The sequence below is a fragment of the Myotis lucifugus genome, unplaced genomic scaffold (genome assembly GCF_000147115.1).
Source record: "Myotis lucifugus unplaced genomic scaffold, Myoluc2.0 scaffold_244, whole genome shotgun sequence".
NCBI lineage: Eukaryota > Metazoa > Chordata > Mammalia > Chiroptera > Vespertilionidae > Myotis > Myotis lucifugus.
The window spans coordinates 1,111,823-1,136,781 of record NW_005871292.1 but is presented as its reverse complement, the minus strand read 5'-3'; the positions used below and the strand labels follow the sequence as shown (position 1 = coordinate 1,136,781).

Genomic DNA, 24,959 nt, shown 5'->3' with positions numbered 1-24,959 from the left:
AAGCAACCATTAAGGCGGAATGACCAGAACGACTGGTCACTATGTGCACTGACCACCAGGGGGCAGACGCTCAATGCAAGAGCTGCCCCCTGGTGGTCAGTGCACTCCCACAGGGGGAGCCCTGCTCAGCCAGAAGCCGAAGTTGGCAAGAGCAGCGGTGGTGGCAGGAGCCTCTCCCGCCTCCACAGTAGTGCTAAGGAGCAGCAAGCCAAGTGGGTAAGGAGCAGTGAGCAGGTGGGCAGTAAGGAGTGAGGGGTCCCAGACTGAGAGAGGGTGCAAGCCAGGCTGAGGGATCCGACCACCCACCCCCAGTGTTGAAATTTTGTGCACCGGGCCTCTAGTGTCTATATAATTAAGAGGGACGATATTCTGGGCAGAGAGAAGCAATAGATATTTGCTACATTGATTCAGAAAATAGCAAAGAGAAAGTGGGAAGTATATGAAGAGATGCAGTCACAGCTTGAGGTTCCTTTGGGGAAACTTGACCAAACGGTTTATGTGTTTTGGAGCATATTTTGTTTTCTGGTGGCAATGATTGATCAGGGATTGGGCAGAAGACCCAAGCTGAGCTGGTGAAAGACAGCCCCAGGACTTTCCAGAACCATTAGCATAAGATGTGCTTTGGCTACTGAGCATGTGGAATGCCATCTTAGAACTGTAAATGGTCAGCTTTGTCTGTCAAATGAAGTCGACCTGAGAATGAAATCAACCCAAAGGAAAACAGAGCCACCCTCGCTGGTTTGGCTCAGTGGATAGAGCATCGGCCTGTGGACTGAAGGGTCCTAGGTTTGATTTCAGTCAAGGTCACATGCCTGGGTTGTGGGCCCAATCCCCTGTATGGGGCATGCAGGAGGCAGCCAATCAATGATTCTCTCTCATCATTGATGTTTCTATTTCTCTCTTCCTCTCCCTTCCTCTCTCTGAAAATCAATAAAAATACATTTTTTTTAAAAAAGAAAAGAAAAACAGAGCCAAGAGATACAAAGAGATTAACTCCTTGTGACTTTGTTCAAATGCTTGTCCATATATTATTTTTATCTCTACAGACCTAAAGAAAGTTCTCTATCACAGCACTTGAATACAGAAATACAGTGAAGTTCAAATAATTTCCCTTTAATTGAAAAATTATTCCATTCCTAAGATTAGAATTTTTCTAATTGTGGATTTTTCCTTTTCTAATAAGAAACCCACAACATTTTGTTTCCACAATTGCTAAGCAGGAAAGGTGAATTTATTGGTTTTTCTAGCTGACATTCTCAGGGGATTGTTTAGCTTTAAGCACTGCTGGATCCAGTATTGAAACAAACAGTTGTTGGTATGTTTTTATATATATATCAATTCTAAATTTATTTTGTAGCCAATAACATGGAGACAAAATAAAGCAAAAATTGGCAGCATTAAAGAGAATATAGCAACTCCAATTCCACCAAACATTAACTCAATATTTTTCATAATTAATAGAACAAACATAAAAATTAAATGCTTAACCTATAAACATCTAAAGAATAATGGCCAACAAGTGAAGAATATATATTATTTTTAAGCATACACAGGACATTTAAAAAATCATTATACATGACCATAAAACAAATCTCAGGAAATTTCAAGAAACCACAATATAATTAATCAAACAATCTATAATAATAAAAGCATGATATGCTAAATAGACCAGATGACCTTCCAGATGAAGCTGTGGCGGCTGGGACAGAAGCAGCCGCCGCGATGGGGGCCGAGCCCCTTGCATGAATTTCATGCATTGGGCTTCTAGTCAATAAGTAAATGAAAACTAGGAAAATCCTTTTATGTTTAATGACCCAGAAACACATTTTTAAGTACCACGTAGGATAACAAAGACATATGAACATGAGAAAATACTTCAAACTAAATAACTAAAATTTTAGGTGATCTCATCATGACAGCATAAGATATTCCCCCTTTTTACCCCACTTTTTAAACAATGAATTAAATGTCCATCCATGGACAAAACTGCCTTTGTGTGATTTGAAGTGTCCAGCACCACAGGCCAACAGGCATGGGAGGAGTCTTGCCCAACTTAGCTCTGGTAATAGACAGCCCTCAGTAACTCAGGATCGCTCAAAGACATGAAAATAAGACCTGACATCATCATTCCTGGAAGCAAATTTAGGGAAAAAGCCCTCAACACTGGTCTTAGCAATGATTTTTTGGATGTCACTAAAAACAATAAAAGTAAAAATAACCTCAATCTATATCAAATTTTAAGGCTTCTTCACAGCAAAAAAACAAGCAACAAAATTAAAAAGCAACATACAGGCCTGGCTGGCATGACTCAGTGGTTGAGCATGGACCTATGAGGTCACAGTTTGATTCCTGGTCGAGGCACATACCTGGGTTGTGGGCTCAGACCCCAGTGGGGGTTGTGCAGGAGGCAGCCAATCAATGATTCTATCGCTCTCTCCCTCTCCCTTCCTCTGTGAAGTCAATAAAAATACATTTTAAAAATACAAATGATCTGATTACAGTGTGGGCAGAGGAACTAAATGGCTATCATTAAGAGATAGCAACTGTTACGAGACTGTACAGATAACGGATACCTTGTATAGCTTTCATGAAAATGTAAATTGGTGCAGTCACTATGGAAAACAGTATGGAGGTTCCTAAAAAATATTAAAAGTAGAACTACCACATGATCCAGCAGTCCCACTCCCGAGTATCTAAGGATATAAAAATGGGATATCAAAGAGATATATGCACTCTGATGTTTATTGTGGCATTACTCACAATAGCCAAGATATGAAAACAACTTCAGTGTTCCTCAATAGGTGAAAAATAAAGAAGATGTGGTATGTATGTGTGTACATACACATAAAATATGAAATATTATCAAGCAATGAGAAAGAAAACATCTGCCACTTGCAACATGGTTAGAGCTTGAGGGCATTATGCTAAGTGAGATAAGTCAGACAGAGAAAGACAAATACCATACGATGTCACTTATATGTGGACTCTAAAAAAACCAAGATCTTGTAAAAACAGAGAGTAGAAAGGTGGTTATCAGTGGCTGGAGGGTAAGGTAATTGGGAAATGCTGTTTAAGCATATAAACTAGAAACTAGTAGATACGTAAGTCCTGGAGTGCTAATGCAAAGCATAGTGATTACAGACAACGATACTGTAAACGTCAAAGTCGCTAGGCGTCTAGATCTTAATTGTCCCCATCCACAAAAAGAAGTGATAATTATGTGACATGATAGAGGTGTTGGCTAATGCTATAGGGATAATCATATTGCAATATATAAATGTACACATGTTGTACACCTTAAACTTACATAATGCTATTTATTATATTTTCAATAAAAATAATTGTTTAAAAAGTTTACATATTAAAACTTTTGTGATGCAACTAAAGCAATACTTAGAAGATAGTCATAAACTTTGAATGAATGTATTAGAGACGATAATAAATCTAAAGTGCTAAGCATCTGCCCTGGCCGGTCGCTCAGTGGTTAGAGCGATGGATCACGGGTTCAATTGCCAGTCTAGGGCAGGTACCTCATTGCAGGCTGGATCCCAGGCCCTGGTCAGGGCGAGTGCAGGAGGCAACCAGTTGATGTTTCTCTCTCTTTCCCTACCTACCTTCTCCCTCCCCTCCACTCTCTGTAACATCTTCTGGATCTGATACAATATGTGCACTTAGTTCCTGTAGCTTGTGATGCACTTCTTCTAATTTTTTCAAAATGTTGTCCACATAAGCCAAACTTTTTTTTAATCTGTTGTGACTTTCCTCAGATTTTCAGCTCCTTTGATTTTCAGTTCTTTCCTTATTTCTCTCCTGATTCGATCCCTGATAGCATCCAGTTTCTGTTGCACCATTGCACCTGAAAAGTCTAATTTTTGAACAGCACTCACATTCTCAGAAAAGGGAAGACTTGGGGAATCTCCCTGGAGCTCCGTGAGCAGGTCCCCGCACCCCCACCCCCACCCCCCAATCCCCGCGTTTGGGGTTGGACGCCACTGCATTCCGCCCTGGAATCCCCACCTGGACGGGACCCGGGAGGGGGGTGAGGAGCGGGGAAAGGAAAACACACACACAAAACCTAGGGATTCGTGGAGGCGCCGCCCCTGCTGGCGGCGCCGCTTATTCCGCCCGGTTCGCGGAGAGCCACGGGGAGCGAGGGCTCTCCTAGCGGGCTCCCCTCCCGCTGGCCCGCTGCCCCCTCCCGCGCCCACTCCGTCTGCCCAGTCGCTCCTCAGGGCCACGCCTGGCGCCGCCTCTAGCCTCTCAGTTTGGGGCGCAGCGACCGTGGATAAATAAACAGTTTTAATAACATTATTAATAAAGTGGGAGTGGCCTGACCAGCGTGGCTCAGTGGTTGAGTGTCGACCAGGTTGTCTCAATTCGATTGAGGGCTCGATCCCCAGTGTGGGGCGTGCAGGAGGCGGCCAATCAAGGATTCTCTCTCATCATTGATGTTCTCTCTCTCTCTCTCTCTCTCTCTCTCTCTCTCCTTCTTCTCTGAAATCAATAAAATATATTTTTTAAAAAAAAGTAAGAGTGGAGACCTAAAGAAAGATTATACCTAACTATACTCTGTTCTCCATGGAAATAGATTTCTGTTATGTTTTCCTACTATTCAATGTAAAGAATAAGAATTATCTTGCTGTGCTGCTTTATTATGGCGCCTGTTTTTAAAGTCACCTTTATTAAGGTATAATTTACGTACCACAAAACGCACTCATCTTAACTGTACAGTTTAATGATCTTTGATAAATCAATACACCCATGTAACCAGCATCACAATCATGATGTGCAACATTTCCACCACCACCCCCCCAAAAAAAATTCCCCCATGCCCTTTTACAGTCAATTCCCTTTTCATGGCCCCAGATAACCACCAATCTTCTCACCATAGGTTAACTTTGCCTATTTTAGAATTTCTGTAAGTGAAATTATGCAGTATGCATTCATTTATTTCTAGCTTGTTTTGATAGTCTTTTATTTTCTGTAGAGTCTATGTTTACATGTATATACTGTTTATACATTACGCTTTTTTGTTTGTTTGTTTTGTTAATCCTCACCTGAGGATATTTTTTCCATTGATTTTTAGGGAGAGTGGAAGAGAGAGGAAAAGACAGAGAGAAACATCGATTTGAGAGAAACACATTGATTGGTTGCCTCCTGCATGGACCCTGACCAGGGCCCAGGCTAGGGAGGAGCCTACAACCAAGGCACGTGCCTTTGGTCCGCAGGCCGATGCTCTATCCCTGAGCAAAACCAGCTAGAGCTATACATCACATTTTAGATAACTGAAAAATAATAAAACAAGTAGGACACAGGAATAATTCATAAATTTCACTTATTATTACCTATTTAAGATGCAAATTAAACTATAAATGAGCTTAGTTTTTAATATCTTTTTCCATATCTGAAAAAGCATAAAAACCCTCAGAATAACTTTTCATTATTGAACTGTCCCTTCGGAGAAGTTTCATTTCTAAAAGTAACCCCAGGAGTTACTTTTAGAAATGAAACTTCTAAACACAGTATAACTGGTGTTACACTTTGACACCAGTTTGAATCATTTTTGTCACTTACACACAGCCCTCCATGTCCTCTTCTGAAAAAGTCCAGTCCCTTTGTGTCTTATGGAACTCACAAGTTCAGCCCAGGCTGGAATGAAAAGTACCACTGAAATGTTATGTCCTGCAAGTGCAGGAAAATGGTGTTGAGAAGCCTGTCACACCAGCTGTCCCCTCAGCTCAAAGTGTAGAGAATCAGGTTCCATAGGATCCACGTCTCCTGCCACCTGATCATAGATGCCTCTTGGATCCTCATATTTGTCCTCAGACCAGTGGAGGTCACAGGGGTCCTGACAAACAAAGGTGGAGTTAGAACCATGGAGAGATGCCCTATGGGTCATCATTGCAGCTCTGGAGGATACACACTCATACTCAACTTCCTAGAGGGGAAAAAATGTTTCACCTTCTAATTATGGGGGGAAATGCCAACATATAAAAAGATGAGAGTGATTATAATGAACTCCCACATCACCTAGCTTTGATATCAACCCTTGGTCAATCTTGATTTATCTATATCTCTATATTCTCATCCTCTACCCCCACTAACTGGATTATTTTTAATATATTTTTTATTGATTTCAGAGAGGAAGAGAGAGATAGAAACATCAATGATGAGAGAGAATCATTGATTGGCTGCCTCCTGCATGCCCCACACTGGGGATCGAGTCCACAACCTGGGCATGTGCCCTGACTGGGAATAGAACAATAACCTGGTTCATAGGTCTATGCTCAACCACTGAGCCACACCGGTGGACCTAACTGGATTATTTTTAAGCAAGACCAAGATATCTCAAGATTTCCAGTCAGAAAAAGAATTTTAATGTAAGATTATGAAACTTTTAAAAGCCCATGATATTGGCTAAGGGAATTGTGAAATGTGAATCGTGATTCTGTTAGTCCTATGAATTGCCAAAACATTTCCTCACAAAATAAAAAAAGAAAAAAGACCGCATAGAGCAGTCCTTACTGGGGATGTGCTTTGCCCTAAGTTTGGGAGAAATGATTGTTTCAGCTCAGAAAACTTTACAGCAGATTTTCCAGGGGCCAAAATATGGCCTGCTGCCTGTTTTTGTACTGTTCAAAAGCTAAGAACAGTTTTACATTTTTTTATGGCTGAGAAAGTATCAAAGGAAGAATATTTGTGATATATGAAATTCAAATTCAGTGTCCAAAAATAAAGTTTTATTGGAACTTAGCCACACTTGTTTGCCTATGTATTGTCTATGGGTGCTTTTACACTACAATGGCAAAGTTTAGTAGTTTTGAGGACAGTATGTCCTGCAAAGCCCAAAATATCTATTATCTGGTCCTTTACAGGAAAAGTGGTTCAGCACCGTGGACAGCATTTTATACAGTACTAGTTATGTCCACCCTGGTAGGGACAACATCGGGGACAATGTTACAGAGGGAAATCTTTGGCCCAGAGTGCCAGGATTAGCCAAGGCTACACCAAAAGTCAGGTGTTCTGCCCCACCTCCCTTACTGTAAGGCAGTTAGTGGGGGTTAGTTGATGATAAAGTGCCTGTCTGTTGCTTTTGCCTGTCTTGCTACCATGCTCACTTCTCCTGTTCTCTCTGCCACTCTCTCACTCTCAATCCAGTCCATTGAGTGGAGCTGGCTCCTACTCCCTAATGCCATGAGTGGACACTGATCCAGACCTGTCTAATTAGCACATTTCACCCTCTGCCTCAGTAGTTCAAGGATGAGTATGTGACCCAAGCTAGACCAATAAGTGTCAGATTTGGGGCATTGGAGCTAATGGAAAGAGGCATTCTTTTGCCTTGAAGGTTTCCGGTCTAATCGGGTTCAAACCTGGCTTTACTGGGGACATCTTTAAGGAGGAAATTCTTGGTCCAGCTGTGTGGGTCTGAAGACAATTCTATGCCTTCACATTTTGATTAAATGAGTCAAATTTTTTCCCTCGTAGCTTTCTGATTACCAGTGTAGTGGTGATGGCTAACTATCCAACAAAATGCATACTTTTTTTCTTCTACAATAATATAACTGTAGTAAGACATAAAACTGCCAAGCTAGACTACGTTTCTCAGCCTCCTTTATAGTTAGATTTGGCCATGTGACCATGTTCTCACCAGGAGAATGAGTAGAATGTGTAATTTCTGGGCCTGGACCATAAGGCATAGTTGTGCCTCCATCACATTCTTTTTTCCTCTTCCACTGGGTGAAGCCCCCAGTGAACTGGCCCATCAATGCAAACTTGGATGATGTGCTAGGGGATGGCAGAGGACCATAATGGAAAGAACTTGGATTCTGTAATAACCATGTGCAATAGGGCCACTCATTCCTGACTACTATGTAAGAAAAAAATAGACTGTCTTGTTTAGGGCACTGGGTTATTCCCAGGCCTGTTTGTTATAGCAGCTAGCTTACCCTAAGTAGTAGAATGTGGGTTTGGGGCACTAGCCAGGAAAGACTTCTGTAGTTACAAATCTCACCATCTGTACTTTATCGTAGAGGGGTCCCCAGGCCCCAGAAGGGGCATACAGTCTTTCCACCTCATCATATAGGTGCCCTGGAAAAGCCATATTCTCCTCCTCAAGACCTGTGAAACCTGAAGTTGGAGTAGAAAGAAGGAATGATCATGTACCCAGTCCAGATGTCAGGGGTATCTATGAGTGGGGGAGTTCTGGTGTGGTCATAACTCACCTCTGGGATAAGATACCTCCTCCAGTGTTGGTGGCAGCTGGGGGTTGAAATCCTTCATGGAGTGATAATATGGCTCTACATCTGTTGTGCTAACCTGTCAACACCCCCCGCCCCCCAAAAAAACCAAGATCGTTTTTTCATCCTTTGACTCCCTGGAAAGGTCAATAACCTGAAGCTAATGGGATTTTAGTCACTGTCAATGCCGTCACTGGGGCTGTCAGGAGCACCCCCACTCACTGTGGAGCTTTGTTTGTCCAGGTCCGTAGTCCACTGGCTCTCTTCATATTCATTCCTGATTGGGCCCTCCTCCGACCTTCCAGGTTAGAGGTATGGAGGCAGTTGGGTGTTGACCCTCGGACACCAATCACTCCCAAACCTCCTCCCTCAGAGCCTTTTTATAGAAAAATATTCCCACTTACTCTGCTTCTGTCTTTTCTGAGATGCCTGAGGAAAGTAAAAAAAAAAAAGGGTTAGAGACACCCCCCCTAAGCCCACCTGGCCTTGGAAGACCTTCAGCGCTCCCCATCACCCTTGGGCCTCAACCCCAGCAGGGAAAGGGTCTTCTCACCCTCAGCAAGACGCCTCAGTCTCCGCTGCCAGAGGAATCCTCCAACACAGGAGGCATTAGAAAGCAGCAGAAGACCCCCAACAGCAAACAGCACAGGCATCAGGGGCAGCTCTGAGGAGTCTGAGAGTAGAAGGGACCCCCCTTAGTGAATTCAAAACAACTGACTCTAAGTTCAGAGCAGGGTTCTCTGAAAAAAGCCATCCCTGACCAGACAAAACCCCTCTTTATAGGTCAGGGAAGCAGATGGACTGGGGTTTCCATGTCCACTCCTTGCCACCTCAGGACAGGTGGCTCCTTTCTCAAGTCAAACCACTAGCAGAGGGCCCTTCTTTTGCCTGAGCCCCATGTAGGAACTCAGACAGGAACTTCAGCTCCTTAGCTGGAGATTCAAGACCTTCTGTGATCTGGCCTCTTACAACATCTCCAGCCTTGTCCACCAACCATAAACCCTGGTATTAGACCCTCCAGCCACACAAACTAACCATGCTATTTCCATAAAAACTTGAAATAGTCAATTGTCTATCATTAAATGTCCTTTCTTCTCAACTTCCATTCACCCTTCCAACTCTATCCCAAATGACTTCTTCTTTGCACAAACTTACATCCTAGACAATATCAGACTCCTCTGCTATATCTCTGAGGGCAAGACTAAGTCCTTCTAAGTAGACATTTGTTCAGGATTCATTCCCCATCTTCTGCTAACAGCTCTCATTTTCCTTTGAGAAAACAGCCACTCCCCCGCTCTCATTTGGTATGGTTCTGTGGGACTCATGGAGGCCACATGGCCCAGCCTGGCCAAAAACAGTACTCATCCCTCTTTTCATAGTAATCAGTTCAGAGACCAGCATTTGACCCAAGGTAGATTTTTGCTCGAACATTTAGGACACTCCTCTGCAGACTGCTAAGAAGTGGAATGAAAGCTGGAGGAGTGAGAGACTTTGTACCTGTGATGAAAGAACCTGAGAAGGAAGTCATCTTGAGATGAAGACAAAGTTGAGAGAGGGTGATAAATAGATCCTTGGTGAAAAATTTAAGAACCTGAATCCAGCCATACTTGGAATTTTTAATTTCATGAGCCAAGCAGTTCCTTTTATTACTGAGAACAGCCAAATTTCTGTCACTTGCAACCTTTTTCTCAGGTTTTGAAGGGGACTGTTTGCAAAATGGTCATAATTTCCCCCTGTATCCATACTCCGAGTAGTCCCCTTCCACACTGACTTGGAGTTGAGCCATGTCACTTGCATCAGCCACTGAGACAATAGCAAATGTGACAGAATCAGAAACTTGAAAGGTGCTTGTAAATCAGAGCATGCCCTCTCTTGCTGCTCTTGAGACGCCTGTGACCACCTCCATGTGAACAAACCAAGGAGAGATATGTGGCCCAGTTATTTCCATTGTTCTGACCAAGAGCCATATTGTCAGATATGTGAAGAGGAGGCCATCTTGGACCAACCAGTCCCAGCTGAGCTGCCAACTGACTGAAGCCCAGACTAGAACTGCTCAGCCACTCATAGAATCATGAGAAATGTTTGTTGCTCTAAGTGCCCATGTTTAGGGTGGTTTGTTATGCAGCAAAAGCCAACTGATACACTCCCTACATGGGGAATAAAAACAGGTAATTCTTTCAGGCAAGAGTAAGAACTAAGGAAATGGTTTTGGGCCTCAGGAATAGCGTTATGGGACTATGTCCGTAAGGCAGAGGAGACAGGTTTAGAGACCAGAAAGTTCTATTCTCAGGGGAGAGAGGGATTTGCAGGGGATTGAGGACTTACCTGCAGGCTGCTCTGTGGGCAGCTGGTAGTCAGGTTCTCCAGAAGGCTGGTCTAGACCTAGGGGGTGGATAAAAAGATTGTTAATTAACATAAAAAATCTGGGATAAGCCTTAAATATCTCAGTTTCCTATTAAGCTTTTCATCCCATTTTGATACTCATGGGAACTGGTTTATGGCTTCTAGGAATATTTCAAGAAGAACTAGAAATTGCTGATAAGGATGACAATACTATTAATAACCATTCTAATGCCTATAATAATAATTGTTGCTTAGTGTTTTATGGTGTGCAAGGTTCTTTTAACATGAATTGTCAGTTTTTCAGGTTAACTAAAAAACATGCTGGCTCTCAGGATCCCTTAATAGAGCTATAAATTCTAGATCAAGGGAGTTGAGTGTCATACTTTATGCTTTAGTTCTTAAAGGGAAGACTGGAATGGGCTGGGAGGGAGGAGAGAGAGAAGGGAATATTTTAGAGATGGGAACGGGTCCATACATCGATGGGTAAAAGACTGCTCTGTCAGAAAGGGGAGGACAGAAAGAGGGTGCTTTCATGGGGGCAAGCACTTACTTTGTGCAGGGCCTTGTTCTAAACACTTCAGATATATTTATTTATTTAATCCTCACAACTGTGAGATAAACCTTACTTTCAGAAACTAAGGCATACCTTATTTTTAGAAACTGTGGCTCAAAGAGGTTTAACTGAGGCTCAAAGAGGTAAACTAACTTGCTTACGGTCTCACAACTAGGACTCAGCAGAGCTGGAACTTAAACCCAGGCTTGTCAGAATAAGACTGTGATTAGCCATTACATTACTGATTGGCCTGTCAGAGGCAAAAATGTTCTCATTAGTCATATTCAAAGAACTTATCCATTTCATCAAAGTTGCTGAATTTATTGGCCTAAATTTGTTCATAATACTTCCTTATTATCCCCTTAATGTAATGTCCTCTCTTTCATTCCTGATATTGGTTAACTCATGTCTTCTCTCTTTTGCCTTGATCAACTTTATAAATGTTATTGATCTTTTCAAAGAAGCAGCTTTTGGCTTCATTGATTTTTCTATTGTTCTTCTGTTTTTGAGTTCACAAATTTCTGTTCTTACCTTTATTATTTCCTTCCTTTTGTTTACTTGTGTTTAATCTGCTCTTCTTTTTCTAGTTTCTTGCAGTATCAATTTGAGACCATCTTTTTAAAATCTAATATGAACACTTAATGCTATAAATTTTCTGCAAAGCACTGCTTTAGCTGCACCCCACAATTTTCAAATGTTTTCATTTTCATTCAATTCAAACTCTTTTCTAATTTTCCTGTGTTATTAATCACATCAAACAGTATCATTCAGCATTCAGTTACTAAAATCTAGTCTCTGGAGATCATCTGCCTGAGTTTTAATTTCATCTCTAGCTCCTTCCAGCTGTGTGACCTTTGACAATATGCTAAGGTTGTTGTCAACATGCTCAGGTTAATCTCTCTGAGCCTCAGTGTCTTCATCTGTAAAAGAGTAATAATAGCACTAACTTCACGATGCCACCCTTTAAGTCCTCTGAAGAACTCTGCTCAAAACTGTCCCTTCTGACCTGGGGTAGTGATAGAGATCTGGGATCCTTTGTCAGCTAGTCCGCTGTCCCCCAGCGCATTACTGGCCAGCAGCCAGATCTTGTATCGTGTAGAAGGCTGCAGCCCAGTCAGTGTGAAGGTGGTGGCCTGGGGTGGTAGGACATCCATGTAGAGGAACCCCGGGCTTTCCAGAGCCTCATACCTGCAAGAGAGAGAGGTCTGCCATGCAAGGGGGTGCCCCAGCTCTGTTGGCTACCACCTCTTCCTGTCTTAACAGGAACCAACCTGATTTGGAACCTCTGTGGCAAACCCCCATCAAAGCCAGGCTTCCACTCCAGTCCCACTGAGTATGGGGTCGCGCTCACAACTTTTAATCCAGATGGAGGGTCAGGGCGGCCTTTAAGGAAAAGGATGAGGAAAGTAGTCAGAGGATACAAAAGGATCCTGGAAGATTTCTTCCAGATTCTTCCTAAGAATTTTTTATTATTATTGATTTCAGAGAAAAAAGGAGAGGGAGAGAGAGATAGAAACATCAATGAGGAAAGAGAATCATTGATTGGCTGCCTCCTGCATGCCCCCTACTAGGGATCGAGCATGAAACCCGGGCATGTGCCCTTGATGGGAATCAAATCTGGGACCCTCAGTCTACAGGCCAATGTTCTACCCACTGAGCTAAACCAGCTAGGGCTTCCTAAGAATGATTTTAAATGTACAGTCAATTCTCATTATTTGTGGTGGTTATGTTCTATAAAGTTATTGTGGACACTGAATTAACAAATACCATACGATTGTTTACAGGAAAAATGCAGGGTTAGGTTCCTACAAGACTCTAGTCACACATTTTTATTAAACAACCACTACATGATCTTGTTTGTGTTTTTCTGTTGAAAGACACCTGATTTAATATATTTTGTTGATTTATTAACATTAAACTCATAGCCAACAGCTCTACCCATTCCTGAACAAAGCTTTTCCAACAGAAGTATTTTCTCCATATGGCACATCACAGTCTTCTTGCACTTACGAACAGCAGATAGCACTTCAGCACTATGCTTGGAAGCCATTTTAAATAGCAAAGCCACTAATAAAGAGCACAAAAATATGTAGCACCAAATAGACTTCAAAAAGAGCACTTATTTACTTATGAGAGCTGAAACAAGAAGGAAGCCTGTGGCTTTGTTCTACCTGGCTGAGAACGTGCTCATTGGGTGACTCATATTTCTGACCCATTCTGTACATGTCCCTGAATGACTGGATCAACTGTATAATATGTTTCTTGCAGTGGATTTTTTGTGTGCTTTTCTCACTTCCATTCCCCTATTTCTTCTGGCTACAGAACGCTGAGTATCCTTTGGAGAAACATTTGCCCACATTCTCAGGCCACATGCTTCTGATAGAAGTGACTCCACTTATAGGATGGACATATGACAGGGCCTGGACAACAAGAGTCACCTTCCCCTGATCACATGATTGGTTTACAGCTGGGAGCTAAGTAGAACCAATAAACCTTAGTTCAGTATTTTCATACCACTATTCTCTTTGTTGTTGTTGTTGTTTTCATACCACTTTTAAGAGAAGGAAAAATTCTGGTTTCCTTGGGAAATCTAACAGCCCACTATGAGAAGCTTATAATAAAGCCAACAGAGAAAAGCAGACCTGATAGACGTAGAGTTCTTGATGACAGCTGAACCTAGATTCAGTGACTCCTGAAAATCTATTTTTAAGTTACTTGGGCCAATAAGACCCCTCCTCCTTTTTTTTCTTTTTTTGGTTGTTGTGGGTTCCCTGCAGATCCAGTCTCTATTAGAATTTTCAGGTAGGCAAAAACTCCATTCTTACTAAAACACTGGTTTCAGAAACACTGCCAATATGGGACCAATTAGAGACTTAGGGCTTGACCCAGGAAGCACCTTCCCAACACCCTCACAGTCCTCTCCCAGCGTACTGATGCTGACGAGTTGAATGTTGGTGTGGTCTGAGCCAAGGGGGTTGGTGGCTGTGCATGTGAAGAGAGCATAATCCTGGGCTGCAGAAACGTTGGCAATCGTCAGGAGACTGCTGTGGATTCCACCTTGGTGGTATGTGTGTTCTGTGTACCTGGAGAGGAGGTATGACAGGAACTCAGGGAGCGTGACTGGGGCTGGAGTGTTATCTGGCTGGGCCTGGGCTCACCTGGGATCCTGGAGATCCAGAGGGACCCCATTTTTAGTCCATGTGAAGACAATGTTGGGGACACCTCTGGCACGACAGTGAAGGGTGGCGGAACTGGTGCTATCTCCAGCTGCAGCCACCTTAGTTAGAGGTGTGGGGTGTTCTACCTGGGGGGAAACTAGGAGAGGTTGGAGGTCAGCATGAAGTATTTGGAAGGACATGAGAGCTGTAGGTTTAGTGGCAGCCCTTGAAGTCAGAGGCATGGGTGTTACTTACATCTGACGACAAGTCGGACCAGTCCTCGGGCTGGAGGTGCCACACCATTGTCCACGATGCACTGGTAAGCACCTGCCTGAGCCAGCTTGGCATTGTGAATACGAAGACGCCCTGTGGACCCCTTTGATATCTTCTCCATGTCATCTAGGCTCTGGTCCTCCTCCTCTTCTCCCTGGATGCCCAAGACTCAGGGAAATGGCCTCCCATCTTGCCCCAGTTTCATTATCCCCAAAACTGGGTCCCTTCTGTAGCCTCATTCTCCTAGCCACAATCATTCTTTATAGAGATAGCAAAGAAAAAAATCCCCCCTATCATTCATCCATTTACCTACCCATTTATCCAACCATTCATTCATGGAGACATTTATCCACATATCCATCTATTTAACCATGCACCTATTCATCCACTTGTCTACCAATCCATCCACCTTTCCTTCCATCCATTCATCCATTTACCCATTCATTCATCTAACCATTTGTTTTCCTTATATCTATCCATTTGCCCTTTCATCTCTCCACCCATCTGTCTTATCTATTCACTCATACATGCACACATTCATAAGTACATTCATCTGTTTATCAATTCATCCATCTTTCCATCTCTTCATCCATTCATTTATCATCCTTCCATAGACATCTTTATACTGATGGAGTATTTATCCATCCATCTACTTTCTAATCTAATCCATTCATCTACTCATTTCTCTCATTTGATTAACTAGCCATCCATTTACTCTTTTATCCATTCATTCACTTGTCCATTTGTTTATCTGTTTTCCATCTACTCATCCCTCCATCCACCTATTCATCAACCCATTTACCTATCAATCTACATATCCATCCACCTGCCCACCTGGTTATCTATCCAGTTATCCATCCATTCATCTGCCATTCAACAGTTAGTTCTTGGAGAATGCCCTGACATGCATAAAGTTATTCAGGGTCATATAGATGTGACCCTTCTTCCCAAGGAGCTGACAGTTAAGAAACCACATTTCCAAGCCCCACCTCCATTTACCAAAGATTGGATCCTCACCAGTCTTTCCCAGTTGAACATTCCTGGAAGAATGGGATTGGCATCAGCGGTGCAGACTATATCTACAGAACCCCCAATATTCACCTCAGTAGGGTCCTGGAGAACTCGGATGGTGGGAGCATCTGGAAAAGGAGGCAGGAACTTGGGGAAAGCACTTGGACCCAGACAGGCCATGGTGGAAGAGGGTCCCAGGTGGGAGAGGTATCTTAGAGGTGTCCCTGGAAGTTATGGGTATGATACAGTCTGCCCTTTATATGGAACACTTGGAATAGTTCCCAGGATTAGTGAGGTTGTCCCAACCCTGTACTGTGCCTCTATGGTGATGAGGGTAGGTCGCGTGGACTTCCAGAATTTCATGGAGGTGGGGCTTCCACAGTGGACTTAACAGGTAGATCCATGTAGGTGGATCCCCTGTCTGGACAGAAATCATGTAGGATCTCTCTAGTGGTCAGTGTAGCCAAAGTGGGCATGGTTCCATTAAGGTTGGGGCTCCCAGAGTGAGAGGTTTCCAGGATGGGTGAATATCCCTGGGTGGGCAGAGCTTCCACAATAAGGAGACTCCACAGTGAGCAAGGTTCCTGGGTGGATATTGTTTCCATGATGGGTGGGGATCCCAGAGCTGCCTAGTTTCCTAGGGTGATGAAGGGGCTCACAGTGTACATCTAGCCGCACTAGAGCTTCAGCAGTGCCTTCTGAGTTCTGACAGTGCAGCTGATAGAAGCCATCGTCAGCGCGGGTCACATTCCACAGCTGCAGAGCTCCACCAGACAGGATGCGATGCCGGGGCCCACCAGCTGGGAGAGGTCAGGGTGAGGGTTTTGCCAGGTGCTCCCTTTCTGAATACCTGTACCCCTTTTCATGCCCATTCCTGCACCTGGGCTGAGGCGGTAACCACGGAAGGTCCAGTTGAAGGCCTCCGGGGCCGGGTTGGCAGACACTAACACAGGCAGCAGTGCTTGGCCCTGTTCCACTGCAGTTACCACAAACACCTGCTCCCCCAAGAACTCTGGAGGGTCTGCGGAGGGGGCACCATTGGGAGTCAAGATTGTTGTTAAGGTTTGAGACTGGGACAAATTTGCGATCAGGTACAGATACACAGGTTTAAAGTCAGGATTGCAACTAGATTCAATTGGACAAGTACAGAATTAAGCTGGGAGGTTAGTGGTTAGGATCCAGTTTAGGAAAGGGGTAGAGGGCAGAGTCAGGTTTAAGGATGGAGAGAGTGTTCGGAATGGGAATCACTGCCAGGAGTTATGAGGACAAAGGCAAGAGGGGGTTTGGGCAGGATAGGAGTTGATGCCTGGCTGTGGTCAGGATAAAGGTCAGGAAAGTTTTAAGGTTTAGGATGGAGGTCAAGGACCGTACCAAGGTGAAGACCCCAGTGATATGGGGTCAGGAGGGAATGGAGGGGTTCCAGGCCTTCAGGCCAGCACACATACACAGCACGTTGAGTCGGTAGAAGGCGCTCACGGTTTCCCGAAGCTGAATGCTGTGGGCGCGGCAGGTCACACGGTGGCCATGGTCACCAGATGACATTCTCAGAAGAATGCTCCTGGCAGCGGCAGAGCCTTTGAATGGGGCGCTCCGGGGAGGTGAGATTACGCCTTCCAGCCTGTGGACAGGGCGGGGGCGGGAGTCATGTCAGGCTGGTGCAGGGGTGGGAGCACAGGCAGAGGTGGGATGGCTACTGGGCAGGACAGCGGGCAGGGCAGGAGCGGGACTCCGAAGGTACAGGGACTTGGCCAGAGCAAGGGAGGGGCGGGCCACTCGCACTCTCACTTCTCCCCTTCCTTGTCCCAGGACAAGTTGACCGGAGGGTTGCTGCTAATGCTGAGGCACGTCAAGTTTAAGGCATCCCCGGGGCGCAGCGCCGACGCATTGGCCAGGATCGTCAAGTTAGTTGGGGGAACTTCGAGAACGGGTCAGAAGAGTGAGATTCAGGGGTGAAGAGGAGGCCCAGGTCCTGACACCAGGCCGGGCCCAGCCCCGCCCCCGCCCCCAGACCGGCTCTGGCTCAGTTACCCTCTGGCCAAGCCCTCCGATCAACCTGGCCATTGGAGCCCTTACACTGCACCACAAGCTGCGTGGACGCGCTGAGCTGGCCCGCTTTGCACGTGAACTTGGCCTGGTTGTCCGATGGACCCGTGACGAGCACCAGCTCACGGGAGAAGGTGCTCCCTGACTTCTCCAGATTTCCCAACTGCACCCGCCGCGGCTCCTGGGGCAGCCGCGGTTCGGTCACCATGCGTGAGTCCTGAGGGCGGAGACTGACTAGAGGTCCGGGGTAGCCCTGCCATTCCCGCCCGAAACGCCCCCACTGGGTTGACAGCCACTAGCCCAGATAAAGCCTTGTGTGATGAGGAAAAGGCGCCCCTTCCGCGGGCACCTTGCTAGGGCAGAGGAAGAGACTGGAATTGATCGCCCCAAGCTGGAATCTCTCCTGACTAACCTGGGCCTCCCAAGCCCAGCTGTTTTGCTATCTGATCCCTCCTCGGTTTCCACCGCCTCACCCTTGCTTTCCGGAGGCCTGCGATTGTTGGTGCCCCTGCCAACCCTCAGGCGCATTCCTCAAAATCCATTCCAACTACATTTACTAAACACCAAACTCTAGGAAACTCCCTTGGAATTCCCAAGACTTTCCCAGAATTCCTTCATTTTTTCCCTATCTTTGGTTCTTTTTCTTAGCATTCCCACTTTCTCCCCAAATTTCCTTTGATCATTCCTTTAATTCAATTGTCTTTCCCCAGATTTCTGAATCCTTTCCCAATATTCTCTTATTATCCTCATCTTTTACTAGAATCCTTTGTGTGGCCCAAAGTCTTGGCGTTTCCCCAGAATTCCATCCAATTAAATGAAGTTTCATTTCATCCCTATAATTCCTAGTTTTTCCCCTAGATTTTTTACTAGCTCCCTAAATTCCCAAGATCTTTCCAGAATTCTGTCAGACTTCTTTTTAATTTTACCAGAATTTTATTCACTTACCCCCAAATCCTAAGAATTCAATTTAATATTAATTAATGGATTTTCCATGCTCTGTGGAATTACTTATCTTTCCCCAAATTTCTAGCCTTTAGCCATCATTGTCTTCGTTCCTGGAATTCTTAGTCTTTCCCTAAAATCTCTGCCATTTCACCTGAATTCTGAGGTTCACCAGATTTTCCTTTAATAAATTAATTGCCTTTTCTATAGAATTCCCAATCCTGATTAAAAATTCCTTCATTTGAGATAAGATTCTCACTGATTTCCCAGAATTCCCAGGATTTCCCTTGGATTCAATTTAATTATTATGGCATTTGTCTGTGTCTTTTCTAATTCCCTGCCAAAACTCAAAATCTCTAGTATTTTTCAAGAAATTCAGTTTTTCTCAAGATTTCCCAAGATTGGAGAAGAGACAGGGCCTCATCCTTTCCCCACATTCTTGGCCACTCCAGCCCTTGCTTGGCACTGACCTTGTACCAGGTGAGGGAGGGGTCTGGGTTGCCTCCAATGGCCAAACACACCAGCTTCACCCAGGTTCCAGCCCGGAGGGGCTGCCCCTTTGGGGGCCCCTCGATCCACAGCTTCTGGGCAGGATCTGAGACAGAAAGAGTGGCTTTCTCTCTGGGCTGAAGCTCAAGGGTAGGGTCTCTAAGTCAGGAGGCAGCCCCTTGCCCCCCTCCCCCCCCACCCCGTGAGGATGGGGGCTCACATTTCACGTTCAGAGTGAGTGACTTTTTGAAGGTCTCTTTAGTGAAGGCCTCACTAAAGGCCTCACAGGTGAGGGTCAGACCATGGTCCTCCCGTCGCACCAGAAACGTCAGGTTGGACATGGAGATGTGGCCACCATGAAGGCCCTGGCAAGGAAGAGCTTCAGAACTAGGGACTAGAGCACCCTCATCCATGGGCCAGAGTGCCTGAGCCCACTCTATACCCCAGCAGTAACCCAGGAGGTCCAGGCCCCAGTCCATGCTCCCCAAGGCATTCTCTCCCAGATCCAAGAGAAATGCCCTCAACTCCCTCCTCCCTCAGACTTAGGAGTCTGGCCCCTGCCTCACATCCATGACCGTCTCCTCTGTGGGCAACAACTGCCGCCAGCCCAGCCACCACCGCAGCAGGACCCGTGGGCGACTGGACTTAGTGATGCAGGAGAGAGTCACATTCTTGTTCTCAGTCTGGGATGCAGATCCCAGGATAGTAATAGCACTGGGAGGAACTGCAGGGATGATGGACAGAGGAGAGAGACACTAAGCAGGGCTGGATGCCTCACAGACCTGCCCAGAAAGACAGGGAACTGGGGACAGATGACAAGGTCTTTGGCATTAGACAGGCATGCTTTGGAGACACAAACAAATGGTTCTCTGGTGCACGGTCTGACAGATGGGCATCGGGCACCAGGACTCACAGGTAACCTGCAGTGTGATCCCACGTTCCTGGATCTCTTTAGATACGCTGTTGTGGGCCTCACAGCTGAGCCTCACCCCATGATCTTCTGGCCGTATGACCATTACTAGCATGCTTCGGGCCACTGCCTGAGTATGCTCTGTGCCCCACGCTGTGGACATGGGCTGGCCATTCTGGAGATAGGAACAGAGCTGGACCAGCTCAAGGCCAGCTCCTTGTACCTGCCCTGCTCCCCACCCTCATGCCTGTTTCTGCCCTCACCTTCAGCCACTGCAGTGTAGCTGGTGGATTCCCTCCTCGGGCCATGCACAGCAGCTCCAAGCTCTGCCCTGCCCGCACATGTCCTTCTTCCAGACCCGGCCACTCAATCACAGGGGGTCCTGGGGGGACTGGAGAGCAGCAGTCACTTGGTGGGCCTGTGGAGCCCATCCACTCTTTCCAAGCTCCCCGGTCTGAACCCTCATGTTTCTCTTTGAGAGCCAGAACCATTCATAATCCATGTATGCCCCAAGTACCTCCAATTCCTGCTCCCTGTCCCCAGTGCCCATAATCCACTCAGTTCCCCACTTACACAGAACATTCATGGTGATTGAGACCTTGATAGGGATATCCAAAGCTGGGCTGGATCCCTCACAGACCAGTAACTGCCCATTATCCAAACTCTGGGGTGTCACCCTGCGGGGGGCGGGGTTGGAGTTCTAAACTCAGTCATTATCTTAAATCTGGGAAATTAGGGTAAAGAGGTCCCCACTCCTGGTCTAAGTCTCCATGCTGATTTCTTCTAGGATCTGGAGTTCCATGGAAGAGATTTGGGGGATCAGGAATGGGAATTGGGGTCCCAGAGGCCCACACATGGCCAAAATCTTTGTCCTGGAACTGGGATTCCCATGAAGAAGTTTTGGAGGATCAGAGTGAAGAATTGGGTCCCAGGTATTCATACCTGACCCAGATTTCCATGCTTGAATCCCTGGGGCATGGGGTTTTCATGGAGAACTTTGGGGTTCAGGCTAAGGGTAGGGCATCCCAACTCCCATACCTGGCTGTGGCCTCTGTGATGAAGAGTTTCTCCTGGGATCCCTCATTCACGTTAGTAATGATGTCTGAAATTATTTGTCCACCTTGGGGTAATAAGAGAGCAGAAGGAGTGCCAGGTTCTCCCCAAGGTGGGTCCTGGGGATCCTGGCCTGGAAGTCATAGGGTGGACATACTGTCCCCTCTCTCTTGGTTCTGGAGGAAAAGCACTAGCTCCATTCCCTCCACACATTCAGGACTTCCTGAATCCCAGAGTCCTCAGGGCCGGGTCCTGGGCCTCTCCCCACCCCTCCCCTCCCCTCCCATCCCATCCCATCCTTGTTGGGTGTATCACCCAATCCATTACTCAGCTTCTCATTTTTGCACCAACGATGACACCATATCTCTATCTGGAGCCTCAGCCTCTTCCTTGAGTCCCAGACCAGCAGCCCTGTGATCTCCTTGGTGCCTTTCCCTGGATGTCTCCACCAGATTCCATGCTGGCCTCAGCATCTCCCCAAGCTGGTGTCCCCACCTCAGAAATGTCATATTTTCTGGGGCCCCTAGAAGGGTATTGGGCAGGAACACCACCTCCCAACTCCGGGGGCCTCACACTCCCCCTAGCAGTTCATCCACACTCACTTTGAAGGAAGGTGATGTCAGGTGCTGGCTTTGCGTCCCCAGACACACAGCTGACCACGTACTCCTCCCCAGCTACCCACGTGACTGTGCTCCCTGCCTCAGGGGTCAGCTGAAGCATCTTGGGGGGCACTGGTGAGAAAGGGTCTGGGGTAAGCCGACACCACCGAGAAGGATATGAGGGTTTGGGCTTTGAGTCTCATTGCTCGTGAAATTAGTTCTGTAACCTGGATCTGAGGAAGGAGAGGCTGGGGGCTTGTACTCCTGGGTCCTGGGGTAGGAGAGGACTGGGAGTACAGACTCATGGGTTCTGCGGGCAGCGGGTATCTCTCACCCATACCCAGAACGGAGAGGATCACTCTGGGAGACACGAGCTCAGGCCCTGTCTCTGAGCGGCCGACCTGGCACTCATACTCTGCATCATCACTGAGGTCACATGCTTCAATATGCAGGTGGAATTCACCTGCAGGTAGGACCCAAGGTCAGGGCCACAGTCAGCTTCTGCTGACAGCTCAGGGTCCAGGCTCTGATCCCTTACCTCTAGTAGGGTTGCCTTCCAGGTGGTAGCGTGGGAAGCCAGGGATCCTAGGGTCGGGACCTAGGAGCAGTCCATCTTTGGCCCATTGCACGGTACTGCCAGGGGCACTGACCCCACATCGAAGCTCAGCGGCAGCCCCCTCAATCACCGTCGTGTTTTCAGGCAGAGCCCAGAAGCCTCTGGAGGCTGAGGCAGGGATCTGCAACTGGGCCAGGCCTGGGGACACAGAAAAGTCAGCAGGAGAGGACAGAGGGTCTGTCTGGAGAATGTGAGTGGGAAATGAGGGCGTCTTAACACTAGACCACAAGGCCAGGATCCCACTTACCTGTGGTCAGCATTCCCATGAGGAGCAAGGGAGCCCAGATGGGGATCCTCAGGGCCACTCCATGCCCTCTGTCTGTGGCTCCTGCAATGCCCACTGGCTGCCTCCTGTGTCTGCCCCTGGCTTTCTCTGGGTCCCTCTCCCTATGTCTCTGTCTCTTGCTTTTCTCTTTGTCTCTCTTTTGCCATCTGTCTCCTTCTCTTTCTCTGTTTTTCTTTCTTTCCATGAGTCCATCTCTCCCTCTCTTACTCTCTCCCTCTCTTTCCCCTTCTGTCTTTCTATCTCTCTCCCTGCCCTGAGTACCTTCCACTCTACCTTCTCCTGTCTTTCTCTCTATTTCTCTCTCCCTAAGGTGCACACTCATTCTCTCTGAGTTTCTCTCTCCTTCCCCATAAGTCTCTACTTGTCTTTCTTCTCTCCTGCCACCCCAATCCCTGCTTTCCTTTCACCACTCACAGCCCCCCAGGGAAGACCCGCTGTCAGAGTCCAGCAGGCTCTACAAGCCAAGGAGAGCAATGAGGCCGATGAGGTCAGTAGCAGAGCTGAGCCTCATTCTGGGACCCAGCCTGATCTTGTCCTTGCACTGCTACCTTCCCGAGACACCCTCTCAAGTCTCCAGCTCCAGACCTCTGTGCAGCAGGCTCCTCCCAGCCCAGCTGGAGCATGAAATCCCCTGTCAGCACATGCCAGGCATATTCCTTGGTGCCTCCCCAGCCCCCATGACCCCATGAAGGAGTGCAAGTCAGACCCAGGCAGTCCCAGCTCAGCATGGAGAGCAGAGAGCTGGGCCTGGCTCTTCCCTGCCCTGGTACATGACCTTGGCAAGTCCCTTCCTTTCCTGAGTAAACATTACCCCCTCAGTGACATTAGGAATGTCGCCGGGGAGTGTGCAAGAGTGTGTATGAGAGACTGGGAGAGTGCAGCTATCTTTCCCTTTCTGTGCACGTGTGTGTGAAGTTCATTGTGAGTGAGCATTCGTGTGAGTGTGGGGAAGGTGAGTGAATTGTGATCTGTGAAAGTATGTGCAGAGTGTGTGAGTGTATATGAGTGTCTAAGGTGCAAGTGTGCAGGGGACAAGGCAGCCAGCGTGGGTGGGAATGAAAGGTAGTGTCTAAGATCACCAGCACGAACTGTGCCAGGGTGTAGAGCTGTCAGCACTGAGCCCAGCTAGGTACCCTATGGCAAGGGCCTTGTGAATTCTATCTAATTCATGTAACTTCCCTCTGTCTTTCCCTGTCTCTTCTGTGTCTGTCTCTCTCCATCTATCCATCTTGATTTATCTTTCTATTTTTATTGATTTTTTTTAGAGAGAAACATCAGTGTGAGAGTGAAACATCAGATTGACTGCCTCCTGCACAGCCCCTATTAGAAATTGAGCCCACAACCTGTGCATGTGCTTTGACTAGGAATTGAACCAGCACAGGACAATATTGGTGCACAGGACAATATATAACCAACTGAGCCACACTGGTCAGGGCTTGATTTATCTTTCTATCTTTCTCTATCTGAGTTTCTTTTGTCTCCATGTCTTTCTCTATTCTCCTTTCTCTCCATTAGGTGGTTAATCTCAGTCAACCTTTAACTATGTCTCTCTCTCTCTCTCTCTCTCTCTCTCTCTATATATATATATATATATATATATATATATATATACACTTTTCTGTCTCTGTTCTCATCTCTATCTCCCCCCACCCCCAACCCCATACTCTCTCACACACACCAGGAGCTCAATAAATATTTGTTCTCAGTCATCCTATGACTACACCTGTTTGTTTTATTTGTTTCTCCTGATTGCCACATCTTTGAATTTTGTAACCGTATGTTGGTTGATTGGCCCTGCCCACCCCAGTGTGCTCATACATGCTCACATAGGATAAGCTTCTTCTGCCTGCTTATCTCCTGCAAGAATTGGGACCCCCGCCACAACCCCCTATATGATCCTCCTCCAGGAACAAAATGAGGCATCTGGGCTGAGCCCCTACAGTTCCATCCTTGATGCTGCCTCTAGTCTTTCTTCTTCCCTCCCATATTAAATCCTTGCACTCCCACATTTTCTCTCCCAACTGCCCACACCCCCTAGGGAATGGGCTGGATGCAGAGCAGGAGTTTCTGTCATAGGGCTCCTCACCAGATGGTGTCCATCGAGGCCAGGGTGTAGAGCTGTCAGTTGCTGGGGCCTTTAATTAGCACAAACCTTCCACACTCTACTTTGACTGTTTTCCTTCTCTGCATGCTCCTGGGACCTCAGGCTCTTCATCTTTCCATGCCTGCAGCCCCAGAGAGCCAGGAAAGGGAAGTGATATCAGGTGTCTAGAAAAACAGCCTTACTGCCTGACTTGTCCCCAAGCCTCAGGAATGCTGGCCCCAAGCTCATCCTGTTTTAAAATCCAGGTGCTGGATTCCCAAATCAGAAGCCAGGAGTTCAGGCCCCCCGACCAGAGTCTGGGCCACCAGGATTCACAAGCCTGGGTCCCAAGGATCCAGGACT

At 46.5% G+C, this 24,959-nt stretch overlaps 1 protein-coding gene across 1 annotated transcript; it reads right to left on the bottom strand.

Annotated features, from left to right (window-relative positions):
* Window positions 1–5,716: 5,716 nt before the first annotated feature.
* NPHS1 (NPHS1, nephrin) lies at window positions 5,717–24,736 on the bottom strand. Its single transcript, XM_023762360.1, is given in 30 exon segments — window positions 5,717–5,848; window positions 8,012–8,127; window positions 8,223–8,316; window positions 8,460–8,535; window positions 8,642–8,666; window positions 8,791–8,910; window positions 10,563–10,619; window positions 12,140–12,321; window positions 12,405–12,516; window positions 14,065–14,216; window positions 14,292–14,448; window positions 14,547–14,718; window positions 15,582–15,703; window positions 16,235–16,375; window positions 16,456–16,596; window positions 17,021–17,193; window positions 17,361–17,490; window positions 17,649–17,835; window positions 19,031–19,155; window positions 19,270–19,414; window positions 19,616–19,773; window positions 19,963–20,134; window positions 20,223–20,350; window positions 20,533–20,636; window positions 20,998–21,079; window positions 21,615–21,743; window positions 21,952–22,074; window positions 22,150–22,365; window position 23,647; window positions 24,680–24,736. Coding segments are annotated over 30 exon segments (3,729 nt in total).
* Between the last annotated feature and the right edge of the window lie 223 nt (window positions 24,737–24,959).